This window comes from Haliotis rubra, unplaced genomic scaffold (assembly GCF_003918875.1).
Source record: "Haliotis rubra isolate DU_JTF1 unplaced genomic scaffold, ASM391887v1 Scf457, whole genome shotgun sequence".
NCBI lineage: Eukaryota > Metazoa > Mollusca > Gastropoda > Lepetellida > Haliotidae > Haliotis > Haliotis rubra.
In genome coordinates, this window is record NW_025767143.1 from 437,435 (window position 1) to 450,046 (window position 12,612).

General features: G+C 45.1%; 1 protein-coding gene across 1 annotated transcript in view; it reads left to right on the forward strand.

Annotated features, from left to right (window-relative positions):
• The window catches only part of LOC124290102 (tight junction protein ZO-1-like), a 110,185-nt gene extending 102,327 nt beyond the window's left edge, over positions 1-7,858 (forward strand). Inside the window, 11 exon segments of the mRNA XM_046726788.1 lie at positions 395-406; positions 2,822-2,872; positions 3,159-3,254; positions 4,288-4,367; positions 4,496-4,703; positions 5,586-5,683; positions 6,032-6,262; positions 6,387-6,450; positions 6,673-6,820; positions 6,985-7,130; positions 7,677-7,858. Coding sequence (XP_046582744.1) covers positions 395-406; positions 2,822-2,872; positions 3,159-3,254; positions 4,288-4,367; positions 4,496-4,703; positions 5,586-5,683; positions 6,032-6,262; positions 6,387-6,450; positions 6,673-6,820; positions 6,985-7,009 — 1,013 coding nt within the window. The 3' untranslated portion in view covers positions 7,010-7,130; positions 7,677-7,858.
• The last annotated feature ends 4,754 nt before the right edge of the window (positions 7,859-12,612 follow it).

Genomic DNA, 12,612 nt, shown 5'->3' on the forward strand with positions numbered 1-12,612 from the left:
CCAGGTCTTCCACCAGTCCCATCAGCAGCTGTAGATGCAGGGATGTATGCAGGATAGCCAGTGTCACGCCCATTATAGATCCCAAGCTCCACTGTTTCTCATTGGCAGGCAGTGCAATACCTTACGGCTTTGTATTATGGGCCCTGTTGTCACCAGCTCAAAATCTTTAACATTCTTAGAACCTGAACTGGGAAATATTAGGTTATTTGATTTGGGAATTGTTGCCAATGGCTTAAAATCAACCTGTTTAATTTCCTAGATAGATCCCTGCCTAGATAAATCCTTGTGATGTAAGAGGCTGTTTCAGTGAATACAAACAATATGATTTGCGTAGATTCAAGTCTCACTTTGATGTGCCTGATATTTTATCCTCACATATTTTATTTATTTGTAGCGGATGAGTCCGGTAAGTGTTACACCTGCCATGCATATATTAACACTTTGCCTGTCAATCATCGCCATGACAACTGCCTATCATCTGTTGTCATGACAACTTGCTTGTCTCTAGAAATACTCTCCTGCACTTCAGGATGCATATTTTTATCTAGATGTTGCCGTAGTAACCATGATTTGATAGACGTGCATCATGTAGTCATATTATCAGTCTGTATCCAGTACCATAGTCTCATGTCATCGTATGTAGAGTCAGATACACAGTCATATTGACATCCATAGAGTACCATAACTCATCGGGGCACAGTAGAGTCAGATACACAGTCATATTGACATCCATAGAGTACCATAACTCATCGGGGCACAGTAGAGTCAGATACACAGTCATATTGACATCCATAGAGTACCATAACTCATCGGGGCACAGTAGAGTCAGATACACAGTCATATTGACATCCATAGAGTACCATAACTCATCGGGGCACAGTAGAGTCATTCAGAGTCACATCATCGTGCTTCAACAGCTGACATAGAACACTAGTACGTGTAGTGAGATATAGAGGTGTGAAGCTGTACTGCCTTCTATAACACTGGAGACAATCAGAACATGATCCCATCATAGAGTCATATAGGATCATATCATTGCTACACTCCACGCCATGCTGGATAATCATCTCACACACCATCATCCATTGTCATGACATCTCACACATCTTTGCCTCCATGGTGTAGTGGTTGGAGCATCCTCCCGGAGAACGGAAGGTCGCGGGTTCGATCCCCAACCGCGCCATACCAAAAGACGTTAAAATATGGTACTTGTTGTATTCCTGCCTGGCATGGTATCTCAGTGGGCGGCATTAATGGGTACAACAAGGAGCTGCTGGTCATACTCGAGTCAGTATAAATGTGTCTGAGTGGGGTATTCATGCTTCACTGCAGCATGGTATCTCATGACATCCAGCACTATAAAGCCAGCATAAGTCTGGGCTAGTACAAGCAGCCGCACATACACATACACACGCATGCACATCGTCATATGAGCGAAATATTCTCAAGCACGACGTTAAACCTAATTTCACCTCACCTCATCTCACACACCATCATCCGTTGTCATGACATCGCTCACTGCTTGAATGTGTGACAAGCAGGGGGTGTTCTATACAGCATGGAGTTATTGTCCCCCCTTCCCTCGTCCCCTGTCTCGAGTTGTGTGAAGACAGCAGACAGTGACTGACAGCATGGATATACCAACCTGCATCCTCCACTATAATACTCCTACATACATAATGATGAATGTCATGCATGTCGAAACTTAAGCTGAACCATGAATGTTGATTTAGTTGGTGACAGACACCACAGGTTGCCAGTGGCATCTTGAGACTTGATGTGTGATGCGCTAACCACCACCCCCACACATCACCCCTGCCTCCTCCATGCCGTACCCCGAACCTGCCAGACCCCACCCACAGGGCACTGTGTGATGAGCTAAGCACCATCCCCACACATCACCCCTCCCCCCTCCATGCCGTACCTCAAGCCTGCCAGACCCCACCCACAGGGCACTGTGTGATGAGCTAAGCACCACCCCCACACATCACCCCTGCCCCCTCCATGCTGTACCCCGAACCTGCCAGACCCCACCCACGGGGCACTATGTGATGAGCTAACCACACCCCCACTCTACCCAACCCCAGCAAGAGTCAAGACCCTCACCCACAAACACAGTGTGATGAAATAACAACCACCCCCCGCTAGCCAACGCCCACAATACCCCATCCCATCCCAACTGTGTGCATATCCCCTTGTTAGACTCTGTCAGTACTATATTCATGAACCATGTCAAACTGAAGACGACTGTTTGTTCGCTGTAATCTATCTTTGGTAATCTTTGGTTCGTATTCTCAATGTCAACGTACGCATGGAACATATAATCATAATATATCCTTCTTAGTCTATGTTGCCATGGAAACATTTCCTTATTAATGGATGCATGTTCTAGAAGTCGTCCTTGGTAAACTGAGAATTACTGACATTGTTGAACCAGACAGTTACATATTGGTACGCTGCCAGAAAACGGAGGTAAATAAGTTAGATGACTTAATTAGATAAAGACATAATGAACTGTGCACCTAAGTAAGCAGATATTGGATTGTAACAACGAAGAAATTGTTCTGAACACCTTGAGCGGGATTTACAATACAAGATATTGACATCTGTAGTATTGAGCTGAGGAATAGACAAGTAGATACCGGGTTACTGGAGTACCGCAAGGAGTTGACCATAACTCAAGTGGAAACAGCACAACTCCGGGGTCATCCTTGAGTTGGTGAGGCTGTGTCTGCTCATGTGTTGTAATCTGTGTCTGTGTCGCAGTAGCTGCTTGTGTCTGAGAGTGTCTGGAACTCAGTGTAAACTGTCTCTGTTTCAGCGGGTCTGTCCACCAAGTTTCCCCCGTACGAGAGGGTGGCCCTCGGAGAAGGTCAGTCAATTCCTCAGTATCACCTGTAGCTGTATTGAAACTTTCAAAAACATTTTCACTGCATATGTTAGATACAGAATATAACGAGTTGTCGCTGTATGGAAACTTTCCAGGCCTATATCCCTGGATATGTTACGTACAGAATACAATGAGCTTTATCCAGCCAAGAAACTTGTAACACAGGCTTTTATTGAGCGTTCTCTAACCCTTGTTACAGACGTTCCTCCTGAAACAGCTAATGTTGTTAAAATGTCTGTGTGTGTAATGGTGCGGTGTGTTGTTACAGTGGGGTTCATGAGGCCAGTGGTGATATTTGGGTCCATAGCTGACATCGCCAGGGACAGGCTGCTGGCTGACTTCCACGACAAGTTCGAATCTCCACGTAAGTCCCACAACGATGTGAACACAGGGTAGTTGGTCGCTCACATCATGGCTCTATCTGGTACACCTTGTCTTGTAACAATAGAGACATGACTTTATCAGGACTTAGAACGGGGCTCGATTTAAGACATGTTCACTTACTTGCACTGGATGCAACCTAATATAAAAACCCACTTGCACCAGCCAAATTCCAGTTGCACTGCTTTTATTGTAATATGTAATGAAAGAAATATGCCATTGAATTATTTAGATGTTTTATTCAGAAATTTTACCCGCTCAAAAAATTACTTGCACCTGGTGCAAATTAGACTAATAACTAGGTTGCACTTCATAATACTGGGTTCCCCCAGTGCAGGCAACAAAACACTAAATTGACCATTAACAATATACTCCCTGACTGTAACTGTACAACATGACTATAACCTCGTACAACATGACTATAACCGTGTACAACATGACTATAACTGTGTACAACATGACTATAACTGTGTACAACATGTCTGTAACATTGTACAACATGACTATAACTGTGTACAACATGTTTGTAACATTGTACAACATGACTATAACCTCGTACAACATGACTATAACCGTGTACAACATGACTATAACTGTGTACAACATGTTTGTAACATTGTACAACATGACTATAACCTCATACAACATGACTATAACCGTGTACAACATGACTATAACTGTGTACAACATGTCTGTAACATTGTACAACATGACTATAACCGTGTACAACATGTCTGTAACATTGTACAACATGACTATAACTGTGTACAACATGTTTGTAACATTGTACAACATGACTATAACCGTGTACAACATGACTATAACCGTGTACAACATGACTATAACTGTGCACAACATGTCTGTAACATTGTACAACATGACTATAACCGTGTACAACATGTCTGTAACATTGTACAACATGACTAACAATGTGCAACAGAAGTGTAACAGTGTACAAGATGACTGTAACCGTGTACAAGATGACTGTAACAATGTACGACTTCTGTCTGTTGCAGAGTCTGACTTGACTCAGGATGATGACAGAAAGAAGTCCGGCATCATACGACTTGGCGCCATCAGGGAGGCCATCACCAAGGTAACCATCATGATGCTGTCAGTAGTGATCTATTTAATAGCTAATACCAATGTGTCATCTGAGAGGTGGTAAGTGATGACAGTTGATAGGAGTTATCTGTGACTTATATCGCGATCTTCTCTTGACAGCGCAAGCACTGCCTCCTGGATGTCACTCCGCAACACGTGGACCGCCTCAACTACGCCCAGTATTACCCCATCACGGTGAACCTGAAGGCCGACAGCAAGCAGGCAGTCAAGGACCTGCGCTCTCGCTGGAAGGCACCTGCCAAGAACCATAAGAAAATGTATGAACATAGTGAAAAACTGGAGAAGATGTACTCCCACTTGTTTACTGGTGAGTCTAAAGATGGTGTGGTAGAGATGGTGAATATGGTGAACGATGGTGAATGAGGGTGTGGTAGAGACGTGTGGTAGAGGCGTATGGTGAATGAGGGTGTGGTAGAGATGTATGGTGAATGCGGTTGTGGATGGTGAATGGCGGTGTGGTAGAGGCATTATGGTGAATGACGGTGTGGTAGAGACGATGGTGAATGACGGTGTGGTAGAGGCATTATGGTGAATGAGGGTAGAGACGCATATGGTGAATGAAAGGCGATATGGTGAATGAGGGTGTGGTAGAGGCGTATGGTGAATGAGGGTGTGGTAGAGACGTATGGTGAATGACGGTGTGGTAGAGGCGTATGGTGAAATGGTAGAGGCGATATGGTAGGCATTATGGTGAATGAGAGGTGTGGTAGAGGCGTATGGTGAATGTGGTAGAGACGATATGGTGAATGAGGGTGTGGTAGAGGCGTATGGTGAATGACGGTGTGGTAGAGACGAATGATGGTGAATGACGGTGTGGTAGAGACGTATGGTGAATGGCGGTGTGGTGATGGTGTGTAGAGGCGATATGGTAGGCATTATGGTGAATGTGGTAGAGACGTATGGTGAATGAATGGTGTGGTAGAGACATATGGTGAATGAGGGTGTGGTAGAGACGTATGGTGAATGAGGGTGTGGTAGAGACGTATGGTGAATGACGGTGTGGTAGAGACGTATGGTGAATGAGGGTGTGGTAGAGACGTATGGTGAATGAGGGTGTGGTAGAGACGTATGGTGAATGACGGTGTGGTAGAGACGTATGGGACGGTGGGTGCATGTTACGGTGTGGTTGCTATGGGAATGAAGGTGCATGTTACTTGCTGAAGGTACCGATGTGCTTCTCTGTCTGCAGGCACCATCACACACGGCAGCTCGGACACGTGGTACACCAAGCTCTGTGAGCTGATCATCTATCAGCAGCGGCAGAACATCTGGATGAGTGACAAGAAGGTAGGAACACAGACACCTGGTGTCTCACGGAACACGGAACACTGACACTGGGTGTCTCACAGAACACCGACACTGGGTGTCTCACAGAACACAGACACGTCTTTGGGTGTGTCTTGAAGAACATCCACACATCGCTTCACATATCTCCCCAAACACCCATGTTTAAGGTGGACCTGTTTAACTGAACAATGAACCCAACCTAGCACATGGGAGATGAAGGACTACCGGCACAGATACTTCTCAACCAGGTTGCATCGCACTGCTAGACTTGGTTACAGTTGTAGTTTACGTAGTATGTTTATCGTACTGTTCAACTGTTGACCTTCTCCCATGTTGTTTGTTCTACAGCCGGATGAGGACATCAGTGAAGACTTTCTCTTCCCAATGCCGGCCCGGCTCAGCTACGCCTCGCCGGAGAGTGAGCTGGACCTCCACCGACCGTACGATGACTTTGACGTGTCTCCAATACAGAAGAAACGTCTGGTGAGGTCATCCTCGGACCCCAGCGTCAACACAGCAGAGCACGGTATCCCAGGGATTCCCCCGTACCCCGGCCCGCCCAGCTACCACAACCAGAGGGTGAGTGAGTGAGATCAGCTTTGTCCATGTGTGAATCAGAAGGACTGGACTTCAGTTTTAGATGAGACCGCATGTGTTGTGACTGGTCTGAGAAGGATTGACGACCTTGTTTTGAATGTTTCAGTTTTCGCCACAAGATCGCTATGCACGGGGATCTGACCCTCGACAGAGTGGAAGGCCCCAAGACAGTGAGTACAAGTATAAACACTACGTAGATAGCTGTACGCCATGCAGCAAGCTGACGTTACGGAGATCCACCCATATAGTTGTAGCACTACTGAAGACGAGGAAGAGATATATACCACTGTTCTAACTATGATTAGCTAACTGGACAGTTTAAATAAATTATTTTAAGAGAAATGTTGTGTTACTAGATCAAGAGGTATTTTTAATGAGACTGTGTGTTACAGACGAGTGGCACGGGACACAGCCAGAGGACCGGTACTACCCATCTTACTACGCCCAGAGTCCACCACTGCCTCATCACAACCGCTCAAGTATAGATCCCTACGCAACGCTCACCCCCAGCGAACGCCTTCCGCAACCGAATAGCATCAGGTGAGTGAGTGTCTTCACTGTCAAACCCAACAGAGAACAAATGAAATCCTCTGAAACACACATTCTCGGAGTGGTGAATCCTGGTTGCCTCTGCCCACTCCAGGGCTGAACCATGTGTAATCCTATCTGGACCGGATTAACAAGAGGAGGTTGTTGTGTTGCAGATCAACAGTATCACTTGTACGATGAGTACAGCCCTCACCGCTACGAATCCGGCGGGGACGTGTACCGCGCAGAACCAAGCATTCCGAAACAGTCATCTCCCCATCATTCTCCTCACATGGGCCAGGGGGCGCCACCAGAACACCGAGTAAGTCGCACCACGTGTTTTAGATACTCTCTTACTTTGTTGTCTCCTCTACAAGCAACTTGTTACATTTGTTACTGAAACTGTTTAGTGCTGTCCTGTTTCCCGCAAGTATAGTTTACAGAACTGAAACTAGTGAGTTAATGGAAACTTGCTCTGAAGGGGAAATCATCTGAATCTCTGAGGACAGAAACTGTCCTATTGTCTCCCCACCCTCCAGTACATACTCTGATATTGTCTCTCCTCTGTAGCAGGCTCACAATGATTCCTCCCCCAACTTGAGTGACTCGTACAGCAAGTACGTGAACCACCCTCCAGCCCATATAATCTGATATTGTCTCTCCTCTGTGACAGGCTCACAATGATTCCTCCCCCAACTTGAGCGACTCGTACAGCAAGGACGTGAACCACCCTCCAGTACATACTCTGATATTGTCTCTCCTCTGTGACAGGCTCACAATGATTCCTCCCCCAACTTGAGCGACTCGTACAGCAAGTACGTGAACCACCCTCCAGTACATACTTGACATTGTCTCTCCTCTGTGACAGGCTCACAATGATTCCTCCTCCCACTCGAGCGACTCGTACAGCAAGTACGTGAACCACCCTCCAGTACATACTCTGATATTGTCTCTCCTCTGTGACAGGCTCACAATGATTCCTCCCCCAACTTGAGCGACTCGTACAGCAAGTACGTGAACCACCCTCCAGTACATACTCTGACATTGTCTCTCCTCTGTGACAGGCTCACAATGATTCCTCCTCCCACTCGACGTGTGACTCCAGTACATACTCAGCAAGTACGAGTGATGAACCACCCCTCCAGTACATACTCTGATATTGTCTCTCCTCTGTGACAGGCTCACAATGACTCTCTTCCAACTTGAGTGACTTCGTGACAGCAAGTGCACGTGAACCACCCTCCAGTACATACTCTGATATTGTCTCTCCTCTGTGACAGGCTCACAATGATTCCTCTTCCCACTCGAGCGACTCGTACAGCAAGTACGTGAACCACCCTCCAGTACATACTCTGATATTGTCTCTCCTCTGTGACAGGCTCACAATGATTCCTCCTCCCACTCGAAAGTGACCTTTCGTGACAGCAAGTACGTGAACCACCCTCCAGTACATACTCTGATATTGTCTCTCCTCTGTGACAGGCTCACAATGATTCCTCCTCCCACTCGGCGAATTGTGCAGCAAATCGTGAACCACCCTCCAGTACATACTCTGATATTGTCTCTCCTCTGTGACAGGCTCACAATGATTCCTCCTCCCACTCTGTGACAGGGGTGACTCACTGCACAGCAAGTACGTGAACCACCCTCCAGTACATACTCTGATATTGTCTCTCCTCTGTGACAGGCTCACAATGATTCCTCCTCCCACTCGAGCGACTCGTACAGCAAGTACGTGAACCACCCTCCAGTACATACTCTGATATTGTCTCTCCTCTGTGACAGGCTCACAATGATTCCTCCTCCCACTCTGACATTGTCATTGCAGACAGGCTCACAATGATTCCTCCCCAACGTGAACCACCCTCCAGTACATACTCTGATATTGTCTCTCCTCTGTGACAGGCTCACAATGATTCCTCCTCCCACTCGAGCGACTCGTACAGCAAGTACGTGAACCACCCTCCAGTACATACTCTGACATTGTCTCTCCTCTGTGACAGGCTCACAATGATTCCTCCTCCCACTTGGAGCTTACTTGCACAGCAAGTACACGTGAACCACCCTCCAGTACATACTCTGATATTGTCTCTCCTCTGTGACAGGCTCACAATGATTCCTCCACCCCCCACTCGAGCGACTCGTGACAGCAAGTACATGAACCACCCTCCAGTACATACTCTGACATTGTCTCTCCTCTGTGACAGGCTCACAATGATTCCTCCTCCCAACTTGGCTTACTTCGTGCAGCAAGTCACGTGAACCACCCTCCAGTACATACTCTGACATTGTCTCTCCTCTGTGACAGGCTCACAATGATTCCTCCCAACTTGAGCTGACTTCGTGCAGCAAGTCGTGAACCACCCTCCAGTAGCAAGTCCTCTGTGAACCACCCTCCAGTACAGCATGAACCACCCTCCATTACATACTCTGACATTGTCTCTCCTCTGTGACAGGCTCACAATGATTCCTCCTCCCACTCGAGCGACTCGTACAGCAAGTACGTGAACCACCCCTCGAACAAGCACGATGACACCAAGCTGAGGGAGAAGCTTGGGGGTGTGACGGGGAGGGAGCGGAGCCCGGGTCATGACCCCTACCGCTTCACACGCAGCACCGCAAACCCCGTCAACACCAGTAACGTGAACAAGGCCAAGATCTCCGACCTCGCTGCCAAGTACAGGTCAGTAGCCATGCTTCAGATTATCTGGTCTGTCAACACCAGCATATCTTTGTTATATCATGAACATTGTCTTTCTGACATTAGGGATCATGTAACAGTGAAGTCTGTCTGACATTAGGGATCATGTAACAGTGAAGTCTATCTGACATTAGGGATCATGTCACAATGAAATCTGTCTGACATTAGGGATCATGTAACAGTGAAGTCTGTCTGACATTAGGGATCATGTCACAATGAAATCTGTCTGACATTAGGGATCATGTCACAATGAAATCTGTCTGATTTGGGGGATTATGTAACAGTGAAGTCTATCTGACATTAGGGATCATGTCACAGTGAAATCTGTCTGACATTAGGGATCATGTCACAATGAAATCTGTCTGATTTGGGGGATTATGTAACAATGAAGTCTGTCTGACATTAGGGATCATGTCACAATGAAATCTGTCTGATTTGGGGATTATATAACAGTGACGTCTGTCTGACATTAGGGATCATGTCACAATGAAATCTGTCTGATTTGGGGATTATGTAACAGTGAAGTCTGTCTGACATTAGGGATCATGTCACAATGAAATCTGTCTGATTTGGGGATTATGTAACAGTGAAGTCTGTCTGACATTAGGGATCATGTCACAATGAAATCTGTCTGATTTGGGGATTATGTAACAGTGACGTCTATCTGACATTAGGGATCATGTCACAATGAAATCTGTCTGATTTGGGGATTATGTAACAGTGAAGTCTGTCTGACATTAGGGATCATGTCACAAATGAAATCTGTCTGATTTGGGGATTATGTAACAGTGACGTCTATCTGACATTAGGGATCAAGTGTAACAGTGAAATCTGTCTGACATTAGGGATCATGTCACAATGAAATCTGTCTGATTTGGGGGATTATGTAACAGTAAAGTCTGGTCTGACATTAGGGATCATGTCACAGTTAAATTAGTCTGGACGCTAGGGATCATGTAACAGTTAAATCTGTATGACATTAGGGATCATGTCACAGTGAAGTCTATCTGACATTAGGGATCATGTAACAGTGAAATCTGTCTGACATTAGGGATCATGTAACAGTGAAGTCTGTCTGATTTGGGGATTATGTAACAGTGAAGTCTGTCTGACATTAGGGATCATGTCACAATGAAATCTGTCTGACATTAGGGATCATGTCACAGTGAAATCTGTCTGATTTGGGGATTATGTAACAGTGAAGTCTGTCTGACATTAGGATCATGTCACAATGAAATCTGTCTGATTTGGGGATTATGTAACAGTGAAGTCTGTCTGACATTAGGATCATGTCACAATGAAATCTGTCTGATTTGGGGATTATGTAACAGTGAAGTCTGTCTGACATTAGGGATCATGTAACAGTGAAATCTGTCTGACATTAGGGATCATGTAACAGTGAAGTCTATCTGACATTAGGGATCATGTCACAATGAAATCTGTCTGACATTAGGGATCTATCACAATGAAATCTGTCTGATTTGGGGGATTATGTAACAATGAAGTCTGTCTGACATTAGGGATCATGTCACAATGAAATCTGTCTGATTTGGGGGATTATGTAACAGTGAAGTCTGACATTAGGGATCATGTAACAGTGAAATCTGTCTGACATTAGGGATCATGTCACAGTGAAATCTGTCTGATTTGGGGGATTTATGTAACAGTGGACGTCTGTCTGACATTAGGGATCATGTCACAATGAAATCTGTCTGACATTAGGGATCATGTCACAATGAAATCTGTCTGACATTAGGGATCTGTCACAATGAAATCTGTCTGATTTGGGGGATTATGTAACAGTGAAGTCTGTCTGACATTAGGGATCATGTCACAATGAAATCTGTCTGATTTGGGGGATTATGTAACAGTGACGCTCCTATCTGACATTAGGGATCATGTAACAGTGAAATCTGTCTGACATTAAGGATCATGTCACAGTGAAATCTGTCTGATTTGGGGATTATGTAACAGTGGCGTCTGTCTGACATTAGGGATCATGTCACAATGAAATCTGTCTGACATTAGGGATCATGTCACAATGAAATCTGTCTGATTTGGGGATTATGTAACAGTAAAGTCTGTCTGACATTAGGGATCATGTCACAGTTAAGTCGCCTGGACGTTAGGGATCATGTAACAGTTAAATCTGTCTGACATTAGGGATCATGTCACAGTGAAGTCTATCTGACATTAGGGATCATGTAACAGTGAAATCTGTCTGACATTAGGGATCATGTAACAGTGAAGTCTGTCTGATTTGGGGATTATGTAACAGTGAAGTCTGTCTGACATTAGGGATCATGTCACAATGAAATCTGTCTGACATTAGGGATCATGTCACAGTGAAATCTGTCTGATTTGGGGATTATGTAACAGTGAAGTCTGTCTGACATTAGGGATCATGTCACAATGAAATCTGTCTGATTTGGGGATTATGTAACAGTGAAGTCTGTCTGACATTAGGGATCATGTCACAATGAAATCTGTCTGGATTTGGGGATTATGTAACAGTGAAGTCTGTCTGACATTAGGGATCATGTAACAGTGAAATCTGTCTGACATTAGGGATCATGTAACAGTGAAGTCTATCTGACATTAGGGATCATGTCACAATGAAATCTGGTCTGACATTAGGGATCATGTCACAATGAAATCTGTCTGATTTGGGGGATTATGTAACAGTGAAGTCTGTCTGACATTAGGGATCATGTCACAATGAAATCTGTCTGATTTGGGGATTATGTAACAGTGACGCCTGTATCTGACATTAGGGATCATGTAACAGTGAAATCTGTCTGACATTAGGGATCATGTCACAGTGAAATCTGTCTGATTTGGGGATTATGTAACAGTGACGCCTGTCTGACATTAGGGATCATGTCACAATGAAATCTGTCTGACATTAGGGATCATGTCACAATGAAATCTGTCTGACATTAGGGATCATGTCACAATGAAATCTATCTGATTTGGGGATTATGTAACAGTGAAGTCTGTCTGACATTAGGGATCATGTCACAATGAAATCTGTCTGACATTGGGGATTATGTAACAGTGACGCCTATCTGACATTAGGGATCATGTAACAGTGAAATCTGTG